Source organism: Opisthorchis viverrini (genome assembly GCF_000715545.1).
Source record: "Opisthorchis viverrini unplaced genomic scaffold opera_v5_480, whole genome shotgun sequence".
Classification (NCBI taxonomy): Eukaryota; Metazoa; Platyhelminthes; class Trematoda; order Opisthorchiida; family Opisthorchiidae; genus Opisthorchis; species Opisthorchis viverrini.
In genome coordinates, this window is record NW_008752138.1 from 139,572 (window position 1) to 157,552 (window position 17,981).

Below are 17,981 nucleotides of genomic sequence, written 5' to 3' on the forward strand. Positions count from 1 at the left end.
GCTAGATTCCAGGAGAGTGCGCGCGGTACCACTCAAAACCCCATTAAATAAAGGTTATCGGTACAGTCACGTGAAAAGTACAGCCGATCCCCACAATGTCAGTGTATTTGCTTCAGATGAACAACCCATAAACAGGCATTCCCCTAAGATGAAATGATAAAAAGTGGCAGTAGTACCCTGAGAAACATGGCTATTAGTCCACAAAAGGAAAGAGAAGTCATCTTTCTCTCCTGTCAGCTTTATACCGTATCTAAAGTTGTCTTCGGATATTGGCAAGTACTCTCGATTGTTTACGAATATGAGTAGCGTGTGTGAGTAGTGTTTGTAACGTCTAGTCTACCGATAGTTTATCCGGGCTCCTGCTTCAGTACAAAGCTGTACAATACTATCAACGATACCGAAAGTAAATTTGCAGTTGGTGGACATAGCCGATCAACACGTCTGACCACGTGACATGGATCCTGTGATTGAAGTCTGAGTACGATCTAATCACATTACTCTATGGTCTTTCAGGATGGACCGGCCTCACTTACAGGTCAAAGTCTCCGGTGGAAAAGGTGGAACGAATTATCGGAGGTGTTATCAAGTGGTTGGAAGACCAGAGTGATGGAAAATTGGAACCATAGGCTGTGCTTGACTTCACCTAATTCAGTGAAGATTTCGTCCTGCAAGTGAAGCCAATCTATGTTGAAAAGCCGAGAAGCACCGTACAGCTGTTTCATCCTTATTGGGAATCATCAGCAGTGCACATCTTACGAATCTCCGAAGACTCTCGAACCTTCTGGCTAGTGTTCCGAACGTCTAACCTTTTGGCCAAGAGCGGCTGATCAGCAGTGTGATTAACTCTCACTTAGACAGGATATAGCGCCGCTCATCCTTCAATCACGGGATCCGCATCACGCGGTCACACGTGTTGATGACACGTGTTGTCACACGTGTGGATGAAATCTCCAGAACCGCCCCTGGCCGAACAGTTAAGTGTTCAAACGGGTTCAAGACTCGCCGGAGTTTCGTGGGGTGGGCATTGCTGGTGATTCCCAATAAGGATGAAACAGCTGTACAGTGCTTCTCGGTTTTTCAGCATAGATTGGCTTCAATTACAGGAAGAAATCTCTACAAAAATCCCAAATGTCCTCACAGTACCAACAATTCACTTATCTCGTATATCTATACATACCTCTGGCAATAAACCGTTCATTGGCGACGGGGAACGAAATGGGTAGGTTTGACATGCGTCCTGTTCCCATTTGAGTTTACCAAGGTTGAGGCACCACTGTTGCATGGACTGTAACAAGTTTGTTACACAAATCCGTCTTTACACCTATCCTGCTGAGTCATTTCAGACTCTCCCAAAAGCCCCTTGCTTATCGGGTGGATTCATCTTCATAGATACACCCCATTTCCCAAGCGTAAAAAGAGCCTCAGCTGGATTCATTTGAATCCCCCGTAAAAACCACATTCGTAGGAGAATGAGGCTAATTCTCAAAATCCGTCCGGTTTTAGTTCAAGTAGACATGAGGTTGACGGAAATTCGGTGATTGTGCCTACCTGATGAGCCCCAAGAAGGCCGAAACAGGTCATGGGCTGTCGAGGAGGTTTCAGCAAACTCATGAGTAGTATATTGCATTTAGAGAATGTACTGCAAATGAAGGTGTTCATCTTCTATTCCTGCTCAACGAATGCGAAAATGGTGCACATTCCCATGACGGCAACATTGATTAAAACAAAATTCATGACACTCACTCAGATATGCCAAAGAACCAGGGTAATTTGATATGGAAAAATCGATTGAAGGCAGCATGTTGCACGGCATCTTGATGTGAAAAGAAGTATTCTTTTGTGCACAGGCTCAGATACGGAGAGATTAGAGGACACAAATGAAGGACATTTGTGTCCGGTGAACATATGAACTGCTTTTCCAGACCCTACGTTTGTGTCTTCAGTCATGTGTGGCCAATCCCAGAGAGGGTGACAGACAACCAGACCTGTTTAGGTTGTCGGCCAGTACCTTAAATGATTAAACCAGCTAAGGTAACTGGAGGTTGAAAACAAGCCAGCAGGGTAAGTCAGCAGACTTGAGATTTACGAAAGTCAATAGATACGCACAAAGCTCCGGGAATTCTCCAGGAGATTTCGATCTGTAGGATCACGAATTCTAGGATCGAAGGACGAACGGCGCCAAATCCTGTCTAAGCGAGAGTTAGTCACGCTGCTCATCGGTCCCTCATGAAACTGTAGTTTCGTAAGAGGCGCACTGCTGATGATGATTCCTAATATGGATGAAACAGGCATGCAGTGCTTCTCGGCTTTTCGTCGTTACAGGACGAAACCTGCGCTGAAAGCTACACAAGAGCATCACTAGTGATGTAGACAGACCTGGGCCGAGGTGTGGATTACAGATGACTATGTTTGATGCAAGCTCGCGCCGCGGAACTTCATACAGTGCGGCAATTCTCGGCGTGTAATAAATCATGGGCTCGAGTCTTACTTTTGACTTTTTCCTTTTCGTCTTGAGGCGCAGTTTAGGATTCCAAATTGTGGTCTTTTGAGATCCGCAGAAGTGGAAATGAATGAGGCGCCTACCGAGTGTTTTTAAGACTGCTCTCCAGGTCACTTCATTGAAACTTGTGGCTTGGAATGGATTTATATAGCATTTCCCATTCTTATGGGGACCAAAAACCCTCCTAAACACTTTTTTGACTATTTTAGTAGTGAAGATAACGAACCAGTGACATTACAACCGCCTGAAATGTACTCAACCTAGTTAAACTATCTGAATTAAAAACAAAAAACAAAGTCCACCTTTCGCAATCGGTTGACAAATAGCGTAAACGAGCTATTCAGTTGAGGTTCCCGTTAAAACCGAATTGATGTGCAAATGAGTGCATTTTACAAACTTTGTACCATTTGGGTTCGAAAGGAACTGCAGTAACGGTATGTTTCTCAGCTCACTTCTCGGTCTGAGCCTCCCAATTTGGCTTTCACGTCAAAACAACCACCAAAGGTGCGCAAGGTACATTAATGCCCCAAACGAAGTCAGGAACATATGTACAGCGCTTCATATATATAGCGTAGGCGGCAATAACTCTCTGGAAATTCTGAAGCGTTCTGGATGCGCCATTGGCTACCGGCATTCGGCCAATACTGAGCCACGATTGGCTGTTGGGTCCAGACTTTCGACCAATCAGATCTCGGCTTGATGCCGGACCGGCAAGCGTCCCGAATTCTTGGCCAATCTTGCGTGGGATGGACTTCTCGGACGTAGCAGCACCTGAGTGCGAGCGGTAAATCGGGATCCGTGTGGAATTCCGCCTAACAAGAACATAAGTTTGACTGATGAGAACCTCGGGCCTAGCTGAGGCCACAAAGGAGGGCAAAACCGTTCTGGTAGTATTCCGGCCTAAATATACCCACAAGAGAGATTCACCTAGGATTTGGTTAGGTCTCTAGTTGAAAACAAGTTAGCGTGCAAATGGAGGTAATTCACAAGTTACGTTCGATTTGAATTGGAGCAAATTTTGCGCGCTACGCCTACCTAATCCGCCTCTAGAATGGTGAAAACTGTCTTGGGCTCTCGGAGAGTGCTCATCAACCATATAAGCAGTGTTCATTCAAGCAAATACTGAGATTAATTTCCCCTCAGTGTCATTCATCATGCCAAATCTTTCTATCCCACCATGACTTTGGGTCATTTATTATTTTAAATGAATGATTCATTGAATTTGAGTGGAGATCGCTCGCTAGTCTAAACACCGTGACCAGCATTTTGGGGTTCAGTTTCACACAGAGTCAATTCCAACTCGATTTGAACTTGATGTTATCTCAGGGGCATACACTATTTGTTGCGGTTTTAGTGACACTTTCTGCATGCCTACATTTTACTTTTAAAATTTAAAATTTCCTGTATGCACCAAAACTCTGCGAGGGTGCATCGACTAATTCGTGAACCAATCAAATTGAGGTATGCATCTATGAGTGATCCTAGCTCCTTTGCCAGTCTAGCTATGCCACTCAAACTGACACACGGTTTGGGGTATGAAACAGTCAAACCTGGAAAATCGATAGATCATCGCAGCCAGACTGAAAGGAAGTGTGATGGGAGAAAAAGTATGATTTGGGCAGGGGGTTAGACGGCCTGCTACAGTTACACACTCTTGTCGGACCAGTGAATCTGATCAGTTTGTCGGGAGGCTTGTGGATGTCCGATCGTTAGTAAGAACCATGTTGTGCTCCGTGGGTCAAAACAAACAGAATGGCACAAGATCTGTTCTTGTATCACAGCCCCATATGAGCTGTCCAATTTTTCTACACGCCGTGCTCAGTCTGTCCATCATACAACCCTTCATGCAGGCTCTGAGCCTTGGGTGAAGCCAACAGGTAAACTTGCATCGAGTGTGTGCAGGGTGTTGAAATCGGTTCAACGAGAAACCGTAGACGTCCGGTCACTATTGACGATCCATGAGAGGATACAGGGGCTCTCTGGAATTTGGTGAGTCCCCAGGCAAAGGCGTTTAATAAAGCGCTTAAAAATTCCGTTCTATTAGAGGACAGAGTCGGTAGAAAAGCGGTGGGCTTGGTGCATTCAAAGAAAGCCAGAAACGGTCGCGGGCTGATCAAGGACTCCACCAAACACATTAGTAGTGCGTAACAACAAGAAAATATACTGTATAAATAATAATCAATAATTATTCAGCTGTAACACCCTTTCGGTGCCTAGCTGCCATGCCACCCGAAGGAAGCACGAGGGCTGGGATACTGCCAGGTTGCCCAAGCCTAGACAGGGGTAGTCGAAAGGTAGAGGTCGGGTTCGAAACACCGACCTTCCGGTCAGTGAATTCGCGCTCTCACCACTTGAACCATCTCGCTCCTCGAATATCGTGTATGCCGCAACACCCGGCGACCCTTGTGCAACAGGTTGGGGAATGTCGCAAACAAGTGACTCAACTGCAGCCAATTTGAATTCCTCGATAAAAAACAAGTCAGTCTGCAAACGAGTGTATTCCAAGAGTCATCAAAAAACATCCAACTGAGTATCACATCACCTAACGACGCCTGGTTTAACGTAGGTTTCAGGATTAATCCACTGACACTGTTCTTTACCACATAAGTCCCGTACAACTCAACGGTTTTCAGACACTCATGGGATTACGGCCCAACGCAGTATATTGCAACTTACCTGGAAGTCATATAATTCTGATGTTTTGACCAAATTCAAGTTCAACCACACAACTAGGCCACTGAGATGTAAGTATATCAATATCAAATATATCAATATCAATAACTCAGCACCGATGGAATCGAGCGAAGAAATTTACTGAAATCAGGTTGCTATTCTTGTTAAAATTTCCGAGCGAAAAGATTCTCTCCAAGTACAGCTCAAATTCGTGTTCTCTAACCGCGACCGGCACTGTACTACCAGCCACAGCGGATTGCTGCTGGAACGCGAACGGATGCATGAAGTGGGGCCAAAATGATGACGGCATCGTTATTGCTTGTTGATGCAACGGCTGTTGAAAGTTTCTCTTCCACTGGAGAATTTGGCATGGCGAAACGGTTGCACGGAACCACAGTGTGAAAGAAGCGATGATAAACGTAAGAGAAAGGGTCGACTGTTAGGCTAAACGCGTCGGTTGTTTGTCACGTCTGACCCATTGGTACACGTTTGATGATAGCCAGAATATAACTCAGAAGGTATATGCACTGACAACAGTTTTTACTATGGCCCGGCAGCAGTTTACAGTGGTGAGTTGCACCGTGTATAGTGCAATCCGAAATGTGCAGTAAGTCAGAAGGGAAACTTATCGATTTTGAGAGTTCCTGAGGGAAAGTCCGGACAGGGGAACTTGTTTCCTCCACAGTAGAGCTGCTACATGTGTTCCGCAATGGTCCCTGGACTTGTGAAGTGTGGTTCACATCCAGTCCTCTTCACGCGCGCGTATGCGTAGTGACTGAGTTGCCGCTTCATATACATAGGAAGCCTTGACGCGGGTATAATACATAAAATTGTTTCGACGCGTACAACACGGGAACTGACCTGTTGGTCTGGGTTTGCCACGTGATTTGTGCGTTTGCGGAACCAAGAAGTCACGTGTTCAAGTGAGCACGCATATCCCGGACAAATTAAGTGGAGTTGGTTGAAGGAACAAGGAACTGGTCGCTGCGGATTGAGCATAGAACAGTGCGCTGCCAAACTGGTGTGCCCAAAAAGGCCAGATGTCATCATCGTGGGTTGTTCAAGACCGCCGTTCACATGAAGAACACACCAACGATCAACACTTGGCTCAGCGCAACTTTCCTGACAGAGAAAGCGGGAAGATCATGTGACCCACAAACGTCAGACGGCTCAACGATATTTCGACACACGACACAACACAGTAGATTGCAACTCACCTGGACGTCCTATAAACAATGAGGTCCTAGTGTTTGTACGAAGCTCTCGCTGCTGACGTCCCAAAGACACGACTATGCCCCCGAGACATTTGCATCCCGAAGGAAACAGACTACGTCGAGTGCCTGGGTAGTTGAGTATCTTCGATACGGGTACTAGAAATCGGCGTCTTATTCTTGTTGTACTGGAAGAATTTCCAACTGAAAGCATCCGCTCCAATTTCAGCTCAAATTGGGGTCCCCCAAAACGAGCATCCTGAAACCAGCAACACAAGACATTTAAAAATAATCGATATTGATTTGACTGGATTTAGCATAGAACAGTGCGCTGTCAACCAAATCAGTACACAGTTCACACAAAACTAGGTCATCAAATTCCAAATTGTACGGATCGATATCTCATACAAAACCAGACGGTCCAATCACTCAACCTCCAGGTTCAAAAACACTCGATGAAACGCACAATGGGAATATTCCTCATGTAGATTCCCATCTTCATCCAAAACTTGTCCTCTGATATTTGGAAACGACAGGCTAATGAACCTAATTACCTAATTACCCTATTCACACAGGCCGATCGCTTTCTGACAGGCTCGTGGAATGGCGACTTTCCAGTTATGACGTGTGTGATCAGGTTACAACTAGTGTCCTGGCGTTCTCGACAGATTCCCAAATTCGACGTGGACGGAAGGTGCCTCTGGGTTGACCAACAGAGACTGAGAGAGAACGAAGTAAAAACTAACCAAAAATATGAAGCGAAGCTACAAAGTTCACTCCGAAATCCAAGGCGTTTTCTGTACGCCGGCAGTTCCACACTTTGATGAAGATGTTGGCAATTCAGAAGACTGTCTCTATCTCACGGTTGTGATGCGCACCCAGTCAAATAACGCTGAATGTTTGGTCGATATTCACTACTCGCAAAGAACTGCTAGACTGCTTCCTCGCCTCAGAGACCCGGTTGTTCCTCTCTTGTGGGTGTCTCCTTTCGACTGATTACAACATTCGTCGGAAAAAGGAAACAGAAATACTGAATGTTGATCTACAGTGGTCAGTACATATTATCGGGTTGTCAATCACAGCAAGTGTTGACGAAATGACTGAACAAATAAGCAAATGAACTAATGAACTCCAAATAAACCACTCTAACAAAATTTGCTTCTTTCAACCTAGTGAGGTGCGAATATAGGCGACTGTTGAGCGGAATTCCACAGGGATACCGCTCTTCTTCGGGTGGTATGGCAGTTAGGCACCGAAATGGTGTTTCAGCTGAACGGTTATCTTTTTTGGTGATTAACTATTTCAATCAACTTGTTCTACGGAAAATAGAATGATGCTCACTTCCGTTTGCCTAAATTGTTGTGGGTCTTGATTTTGTTCGCAAGAACGGTACATTTCGACGACTTAGCCACAAGGGTCAACTGAAAACCGATAGCTTTCAACAAATACTATCTTAAAGTAAGGTCCACCATACGTCACGGTCGGATCGTCACTTGACGTCTGATGGCTCTTCGCATCGGGTTATGTTCGGGACCGGCTGGGATATTTCTTCGAGATTTGAGTAGTGCCACCGTTCGGTCTGATATCCAGTGCTTGAGTGCGCCTGGTTGGGTCGTGCTACAGGCAAAATTCCCAGCACTATGCAAAGAGGTGGCAATGTTGTCCCAGTATGAGTTCACATCTGATGATGGAGCGTTTGGAAGGGACTCTAGAAGACGATTCTTGTAAGTTCGTCTGACATCCGGATCTGTCAGTCTTTCAGTTGACATGCGATTTGTCCGCACCTTACACGGCCCCGGGAAACGTAGGGCGAAGCGACTCCGGACCAGCGCGTGGTCAGAGTCCACAAATGTGTTCCAAAACGTGATCTGGTAACGTGCATTAGGCCAACGCTGCCTTGTGAGCGAAATTCACTCAATCAAGAAACAACCAAAAAAGACCGATATTGAATCTGACATGTGCTGTTGGTCAATGCGCGGATGTGCGTTGGTCACCAAAAAAGTGTGAAATTTCCTAACCATCTGGAACCTTCTTCTAATTGGGCTAATATTTTCTTTCACCAGCAGTTTATCCACTGAAAATAGAAGCCTCCTGAATTTTTGGACACTAAGATGTGTTTTCCGAAATGCGGACAAGCAGCGCAAAATACAGCTGAAACTGCCACGTCACACAAATGTCCTGATATTTGCTATCCTACCAATGGAAAATTTTACTGTATGAATGGCGGTATTCGACCTTAAAGTGGGATTCGTTTGCGAGCTAAGCTGGTTTTAACGAAAGACTGAGCTTAACCTCAGCCTAACCTTTCGCTTTTGACGTTATTCCTCAAATAAATGTGCTAACCGATGGCTTTCCTATGTATTAGTTGGTACGATATTCGATAAATTGCTTTGAGGAGACACTACTCACACTACAAACTACTATTGGAAATTCCTTTACAGTCTACGACCAGTTTAACTTCTTCCCCCATCTCTCATTAACCTTAAGTTCTACTTATGCAGCAAGTTGGAAGCTGGAGACTCAGCTGAACTGCACCTAAAGCTTTCGCTCATCAAATGAGTAGCGAAAAATCCCGCCACTTCTCGGCAACAACTGCAAGATTATACAGCCTTTGTACACAAACATCAATTGGAGAATATCATGGACGAAATTTTCAGCAGGCATTGTCAATTGGTAAGAAACACATGCGGCTAATTGTGCTGAGTGATTATTGGAGAATATCATGGACGAAATTTTCAGCGGGCATTGTCACTTGATATGCGGCTGATCGTGCTGAGTGATTTCTGTTTATCTGCTGTCGATGGTCTTGATGGCCAGCTGATCATAATAACCAAACATCACGCCGATTGGGCGGATGTCACGCGCGGGCTAGGGACCAAACGTAGGCATACCTTGATTGGTCAGAACATCAGCCAATCTGGATCGAGCATCCATAGCTCGGCCTTTTTCCTCCTCACGAAGACTCTTGTGTGACCTTGTGAAACATTCTGTGGTGGCCCTTTATTTGAAAGTCATATTGGCTCATCTCCAATTATCATTTTAAGGAAAGCATGCAACGCGGACTGACGCACATCAGTGAACTGATGCCTAACCACGTTTTCGCCGTGCCTACCGGTTGTCTTCTAGGAAACACAAGTCGGCCTTGCCTAATGTCTGTGGAAGATGAGAAGTTACCTGACTTGAATGAAGATTTTGTTTTTTTTATTTTGGGATTTGAACAATGAAGGTCATCGTCGAATTGCACGACTGCGGTACATGGTACTATGGTAGTTTGATAGAATATGTATTAAAGCCGAGTGTGAAAGGCGCACTTCCAGTCTGGCCTTGAGTCAGAGTACATTCATTTAGCGTCAAAGGACATCAGAAGGCTGTAGGCCTATGTGAAAATACAATCATGAACACCGGATATAAACTTGTCAACTAGAGGATATCCGGACAGTTAACTGGATGGGCTTTCAATGTCTTCCAAACGTACTGCTCTGAGTTTTCGTCGAGTGATGCCTACGGACCACTTCCATCTTTGCTCAGTATTGGTTGAAATGGTGATACTAAACTTCCTTGCCCGTGGAAGTTTCACACATATTTATGACTAGCACTTCATTTGGCTTCCATTGTTGGGGGGTCTCATTACGAGCAACTTTCCCTGTAGCAAGTGAGGTCACCTTGGATACCTCCTTGGACAGTATGTACTACAAATCTCTGTGAAGCGTTGATCAGAGTGAACCCCCCTCACGCTCACAACACTACGAGAAAGCAGTTGTGAAACCGATTGTTCGTCACTGCTACGAGGCAACATAAGAAAATTACTGGTAAAAAGTCACTTTGTTTATACCAGATGTTCAATTACTACAGGATAAAAGTGATCTTCCAGATTTCATTTTTTTCACTTGGATAAACTGTTGCAGGTGTGCTACACTGAGTGCACACACACAACTTGTATACACACCGTCACTTAGGAATAAGACAGGATGTTCAAACAGATCCGACATTCGACCATTGCAACTACAAAATTGAACATGATTATCTCATATTTCTCTTAAAGTGAACCGTGATTTATTACATCATTTCAAGGCCATCGAATACAACACATAGGAGTCGTGATTTAGCAGCTCTATGCTTTTCCGCAAACTTGGACAGGGGTTGTTGGGAAAGTGTGAAGCTCAGAAATATTTCATACAGAATGTTGATAGAATCGCCTTCTAGAAAGAATGCAAATGCATTTGGCACTCTCTAGCAATATCAGCTGGATATCTGGAAAAATAAACGTACTATTGTTTTAGATATTTGCCCGGAAACGGTATGGAAAGAACGAAGGTGCACCGAGAAACCTCGGTTAACACAATACTTCGTTGTGAAAATAAAATCAGTCCATGTTGAAAATTCGAAAGGCGGACTAAGGCCGTCTTATACTTATCGGAAAACATGAGCAGTGCGAATCGCAGTAATCACCCGGTTGCAAATTATATAAACGGAAGCGATGAATACATTGTTTTCTGTAGAGCAAGTTGACTGAAATATGTAACCAAAAATCACTGAAAGGTAATCGTTCAGTTGTAATGCCTGGTCGGTGCCAAGCTTCCATACCACCCGAAGAAAGCACGAGGGTTGGGATGCTGCCACGTTGCCCAAGTCTAGATACGGGAAGTCGAGAGGCAGAGGTTGGGTTCGAACCACGGATCTTCCGGCCAGTAAATTCGCGCTTTAACCATTGAGCCATCTCGCTTCAAGTTATCCGGGTACAGAAACCGCCTCACCAAGATGAGTTTCACTCTGTCTGTTATCAGTGGAGGAGACAGTCAGGAGGGTGAGACTCCCTATCACAGATTTTATGTAAAAAAACGAAGTGTCTCCAACCACGTACAAGTGAATATCGAAATATCTGAGGGAAACGGGGGGCACACGTACAACTCAGAGTCTGGAGTGACTGGTTGAGATTTCGTTTCATAGTAATCGATCTTTCACCTTGTAGGCACTGGCCATAGTAAAATGACAATTTGTACCGAAAAATTGAGGTTGCTCACAACGAAATCCCAACTACCCCATCTTCCATTGACTGCACTTGAGAATGAAATCTTACACAGATATCCCAGTCCCAGAACAACCGTTGGTTCGCGTAAACACAGCCTTATTAAAAGTCGGACGAGAAACTTCTGGAAATTTTTCACTTATTCCCATATGGATTCTGACACAAACGTGATTGGAAATTCAGTCCTCGGTCCAGAAGGGCCAGTAAGCCGTGGCCAATTCAAAATATTGATTAATCGGTCGCTTCACAAGGTCGCTACTGTAATCTGTCTCCTACATCTGGTTGGGCATATCAGCTGACGCACAAACAAACAGAAAACAGAGCATTCAGGTTCTGGCGGCTGAGGGATTTTGTAGAATACCTAATCACATGACTCTTTTTTGAACAATCATCCTCCTTTCCTCATACAATCATCCTCTTGAGTACACACTTGGAAGCACTTGACTCAAATTTCACTCTAGCTCATCAGTAGTGCATAGCTAATGGCCGTGCCAAAAAGTTGATGAGGTGGGACAACGTACGAATAACATGGAGCGGAAAAAATCTACCATGTGTGGGCTTATCGATCGTACGTTTTCGGAACCCCAGATGTATGTGCATGCTTGTGATACTGTTTGAGCAGGAAAATATTTGTACCGGTGTGCATGGTGGATGGATGAGACTACTGTTGATCCGAATATTTTCTTCCATTTGTACTTGGTGTGAACAATTTTGGACAGTGTATTGGTGATCCGAACAAACCAAGAGAGAACCTTTCGGGAGAACATCTTCTTTTTCTCTGAGATCCGAGGGTCTGTCACGAGTTTCACAAAGTAGCAGACACCGTATGAACAGGATCTTTTTATATGTACGCAATACACTACTCATAAGGTTGCTGAAAATTCTCCGACAGCCCACGACCGGTTTCGTCCTTCCACTTCGGGTTCATCAGATAGGCGCAGTCCCCGAGTTTCCACCAACCTTATGTTTTACTTGAAACCAAATTGCAAGAGAGACTCGCCTGGAACCCATCTAAACCTTTCGTTCGTGATGTTTCCAGGCATTCAGGTGTCCTTATGTCTATCACCAAATCAACCCATCCGTTTTGCAGTTGTGCTTACGAGACTCTTAAAACGATGCCTTGAGGGTGCGGCGGACATTTGGTTGGCTACGGATCTCCCAGCCATGACGACATGGACTCGTGCCAACGCAAGAGATTTCACATGCCAAGATCATGATGGACTCTAGGTCAGCGAATAATCGCATACAAAATTCTGAAGGTCACCGATATTCACGTGATGTCCTGCGGGTGTCACTCGGGTGTGCGATGGTGAGTGGAGGCATACTCAGCTGACAGTGACTAACTGTTCTGGCATTCTTACCATCCACTCCTTTCTGCTGATTTGTAGTGTGCAAAGACATCCGGTCACAAAAGACTTGCGGAACTGAGAATGTATCTCGTGCGCTAATTCGCAGTTTTTTTCCACTGATACATCACAATTACGCCTCTATGCTACGCTTTAGGGACAGCAAAGTCTCGCGATATTTTCTAGACTTTGTTCGACCGGATCGTGCATTTAAATTCACACTGAATCCGAGTTTCACTCACGTGTCATCCTTAAAGTCTCACGGGTTGTACAAATTCTTCAGTTATGACTACAAACGGCAGCTCAACGAGTAAACAGTCCGGGTGGACCAGACTGACCTGACCAAAACATTACCACGGCACCTGTAAGCAATGCTGTTGTATGGTAACAGTTGTTCCGCTCTAGCGCCTTTTCGGTGCCTAGCTGCCATGCCACCCGAAGGAAGCACGAGGGCTGGGATACTGCCAAGTTACCCAAACCTAGACAGGGGAAGTTGAGAGGCAGAGGTCGGGTTCGAACCACGGACCTTCCGGTCAGTAAATTCAGTTGAGCCTCCCCCCCAGCATGTTGCATGCGTGTGGGAAAGCGCACATACTTGCGGTTGATGAGGCAAGCAACCCCTGGATATTTTGATCATTCGTGCGGTCTTATGTATGATCACAAGGAATATTTACGTTTTTGACGTTTTTTAGCTCCAGAAAGATGAATTTGTTCGGTACAGAAAGCTTGCTGTTCTAGCTGAAAGCATTTGAATTGTTTGTTTGAAAATAAGGACTCAGCCATCAACTTGCTTGTTAAAAATGCCTCAGTACGTCAATGTTATCCAGTGAAGTTTGGCCCAGTCTTCGCCAATAAATTTAAATAGGCTCTTCGTATTGACTAGAATTCGGTAACGTCCAGCTTGGAGTTTCGCCAACTCACTGTTTTGGAACTGAGGCTTCCCACCCCCCACCGCTGGTAGAGGTTTGATTGGTATGACGTATTGTTTTGACCACATTCATACTCAAAGACTGTCGACAAACATCCTGTTGCCGAGGAAAGGAGTTCACGGGGGCCACTGTTTTATGTTGGACAGCGCATGTAAGAGATTTGTTGCATTGTCTTCTGCGGTGTTAGAGTTATCGACCCATCTGAACCACTGTACAGCTAGTCTAGTGTACTGTCGACGTTATAAATGCATGCTAGGACGTGCCGTCTTCAAGGTAAGTTTCGAACGATAGAAGGGAAGCACGCTACCTTTGGTGATAGAAATCAAGTCGAACAGGTTGATAGCAGGGCATCAGTTACGGAAAGAAGTAACAAGGAGACGGCTTACAAGTGTGTTCTGAATTCGGAAAGACCGTACCTCTTCTCGGTTAGGTAATCTGACCGAGAAGGAAACGCTGATTAGTGCGTTTTCCGGGGACCAACATTTATTTACTGGAGCCCATTTTGGATGTTTTACTCTTTGGTGGTGTCCCGTTTTGCGCGGAATGCGAAGGCCTTACACCATGATCCCCGTGTGACAATTCAAACTTCCTTCCATCGATCTGATTTCTAGTTGGCCCTCTCATGTCTACCTTTCACTGTCGTGGGAGACGGCTTTCAGATCGATACGCTTGTCTTTAAACTGGGGATGGTAGTTTAAATGACCCACTTGCATTGTCTTATGTTCCCAATACTCTATTCTATCGGTTTTCGCCTGTAATTATGGTAACTATGTTCGCCAGGAGTTAAAACACACTTACATTGCAATCAAATGATTTTTCTTCCTTGTGTCTGGCTGAAGATCACATTTTGAAATCATAAACTTGCGACATGTGTTCCAAACTTGTAATTATCTACCAAGATAACCTATTTTTTCGTAAATGCTGTACGTGAGTTCGCACCTGGACACGGAAGTAAGATTCCATAGAGTGGGGTGGATTCGTTGTTACGTGCCGTCCCTGTTCGTTCCGCCACACTAACTTTCTTGATATCACCCCGCTGAAAGTGGATCTCACTAGTTCACCTCAATTCTTTTTCCCCATTTTTAGAGTTAGTCGGAGATGCACCAAAGTCATGCCTTTAGGGTTGCCTGCTGTGAACCGGTCTGGTCGAAACAAAAACGGTCATAACTTGCTTTGTCAAAAGAAGGCTTGCACATCATTGTATTGACTGTTACCCCTAGCGTCTGACCAGTTGCAGTCGCGCCCGCGAAAACACGACTGAAGAACCAGCCTTTATCCGAGGCTGGAACTGTGTTGCTGACATAGCGGACCGATTGGATCACCATTTTTTCACGGCCAGTGCCCCCCTCGTCGTCATGAGGACCTTCGTATAGCATTTCCACCGGATAGACCTGAGAGACAACAGGGCTAGGGAGGTGAACACAACTCATTTCCATAGGGAAGAGTCACCGGCGAGAAGTCATTTGTGCATGACGCATTTTAGACGCTGTTTGTCGGGTTGGGCGTCTCGAACAGTATGGATGGGAGTCAGCACGTATTGATTGAAACCACGGATGTTCTCATCGAAGTTTTACTCCGATTCCAAATTTAAAAGCATACACTCTCACGAAATTCCTCAGGGTGATCGCGCAAGAAGCTTGGAATCGAAATCAACTGTTCCGTCGGTGGGAGGAGCAGAAATATTGTCCATGGTCCCATCCAGTTCTTCAAACTGGTCGGTGATTGTATTGACTTTCTCAAGGACACGCTCCTCTGTATCGCAGCTCGAAGTGGTCACACCCATATTCATTTTGTTCATGAAAAGAATGGGTTCCACAATCGCTTGGCGAAGGACGGTTTCTGTTTGCGCGCAAACACCAGAGACACAGTCAAAGGCACCATCGGGAGCACGGAGAGCGTCCGTGACCTCAGCATGACCAGGAGAATCAATGAGGTTCATGAGGAAGCCACGCTCTCTTCACTATCATCGGGATGAACAGATGTGACCGTTTCAGTACCCTCTTGGGGCATCTCATTGTTGTACCAACTAATGACTGTGGATATAAGACAACACAGCTCTGCTGCTCATCTTTGCGAGTATCTCCCAGCTGCGATCCCAGTTTGGCCTAAAATGAAACCACAATAAAAACGGTACAATGTATAACGGTTCAGAGCGGTGTCAAATGATTTCTTTTGGTGGAATAGCTTCTTACGGATGTGCCTAGACATGGAAAACAGTGACTTCACTTTTTCTCTTAGGCATGACTGCTGACTCCTTGAAAGGTGATCTTTTTGGTGTGCTGTCCAAAAGTCACCAAGACAATGTACTCCCTAATGAGTATCACTCATTGGATGAAGTTCTCCGGCAATTCGTTCATGGTTAGGACAATAATAGAGCTACTCGAAAGGTTGCTGAAAACTCTTCGACAGCCCACGACCGGTATCGCCCTTCCACTCTGGGATCATCAGGTAGGCGCAGTCCCCGAGTTTCCATCAATCTTGCGTTCTACTTGAACCCAAATTGCACTGTTTTCGACAAATACACTCAGTTGCAAATCAATTTGGTTTTCACGAGAGGTTCAACTGAATCTGTCGTTTGTGGTATTCTACAACTGAATGTGCTGCATACAGGCCACCTCATGATTCAGCTGGAAAGATATTTGAGATATCGCAGTGTAATTTTATGAAGGAAACTACTCACAAGGTTGTTGAAAACTCTTCGACAGCCGACGACCAGTGTCGCCCTTCTCGGGACTCATCAGGTAGGCGCAGTCCCAAATTGATTTGCAGATGAGTGTATTTCTCGAATAATGGAGCTATTCGTTTTGACTGAGCAGGTCATAGCTTTTGGCAGCGGAGAACTGGATGGAAGTCACACTAAGCAAAAGATGCGATGCAGCGAACCGGACCAAAGAAATGTGATTTGATCAATCGTTTCAGGTGAAACTCCAAGAGAATCGGGTTTGGAGTAGAACAACTAACATGGGAAGGGCGACATGGGTTACCCACGGTCATTCCTTATCAGGAGAAAACTGCTCACCTGTCGTTTGCATCTAAACTCGGCTATCAGTGTTGTCCATCAACTACTTCATCTTTGGAATACATGGCGACGATGATCCGCAAGGTCTCTTTAAAGGACTGGAAGGCAGACAAACGACACAAAAGGATTAGGACAGAAGATAAAAGATGACAAGTACACATAGATAGATAGATAGATAGATAGATAGATAGATAGATAGATAGATAGATAGATAGATAGATAGATAGATAGATAGATAGATAGATAGATAGATAGATAGATAGATAGATAGATAGATAGATAGATAGATAGATAGATAGATAGATAGATAGATAGATAGATAGATAGATAGATAGATAGATAGATAGATAGATAGATAGATAGATAGATAGATAGATAGATAGATAGATAGATAGATAGATAGATAGATAGATAGATAGATAGATAGATAGATAGATAGATAGATAGATAGATAGATAGATAGATAGATAGATAGATAGATAGATAGATAGATAGATAGATAGATAGATAGATAGATAGATAGATAGATAGATAGATAGATAGATAGATAGATAGATAGATAGATAGATAGATAGATAGATAGATAGATAGATAGATAGATAGATAGATAGATAGATTAGATAGATAGATTAGATAGATAGAAAGATAGGGTTGGCAGAAGTCGGTCAAAATGGTGAAATAAGGTGACCTCAGTAGTGTTCTGCAGACTATGCCCAAAAGCCAGGGCTAAATTGAACTGAGGGCGCAACAACGCCAGTCAAAACGTGTAGCAACACGAATTGGCTACAGTATTTTGCGGAGTGATTGTGATTTAATACGCAATCATGTGACTTCGTTTTTACATAAAACAGTCAATCTCTTTAATTCTGTTATTTTTCAAATCTTGAAAGCTTAGAGGATATCTCGTTTGCAATATGAATGATAGTTGTCGCTATGACAGGCCCCCTGAAACCAGAGACTGCCTTTTTTTACACCCGTGAAACTTTCACACGACTTTATTATTTCTGGAATAATCGCATAAAGGCTTTTGTGTGAACTCAGGTGCATGTCTAGAGCAGAACCACACACCAGAGCAAATTGCACAAATGCACGGACGCACGCACGCACGCACACAGACAGACATCCATTCCAGTCGCCACTAATGTCTAACACTATCGCGCTTTTTCGTGCACGCCTGCGGGAGACCGAACCACACAGCCCTGAATGCAAAGTGCGCCACTGTGAGTAGACAATGGAGTGAAGCGGAACGGAAAACAATGGTTGACTGGCCTCGAATG

General features: G+C 44.5%; 3 protein-coding genes across 3 annotated transcripts in view; all 3 read right to left on the reverse strand.

The window, feature by feature from the left end:
- Positions 1-1,247, reverse strand: part of T265_11312 (hypothetical protein) — a gene marked incomplete at both ends in the record, with an annotated part of 6,153 nt that extends 4,906 nt beyond the window's left edge. The window contains one exon of the mRNA XM_009177937.1: positions 1,178-1,247. Within this exon, the coding sequence (XP_009176201.1) occupies positions 1,178-1,247 (70 nt within the window). The remainder of the gene's footprint in view (positions 1-1,177) is intronic.
- Positions 1,248-14,794: 13,547 nt separating this feature from the next.
- T265_11313 (hypothetical protein) lies at positions 14,795-15,115 on the reverse strand (the record flags this gene model as incomplete). Its single annotated transcript, XM_009177938.1, has 1 exon — positions 14,795-15,115. One exon carries the CDS (start codon positions 15,113-15,115, stop codon positions 14,795-14,797), a length of 321 nt encoding a protein of 106 aa, XP_009176202.1.
- Positions 15,116-15,300: 185 nt separating this feature from the next.
- On the reverse strand, positions 15,301-15,624 carry T265_11314 (hypothetical protein; the record flags this gene model as incomplete). Its single annotated transcript, XM_009177939.1, has 1 exon — positions 15,301-15,624. The coding sequence occupies one exon, from the start codon at positions 15,622-15,624 to the stop codon at positions 15,301-15,303; it is 324 nt and encodes a 107-aa protein (XP_009176203.1).
- Between the last annotated feature and the right edge of the window lie 2,357 nt (positions 15,625-17,981).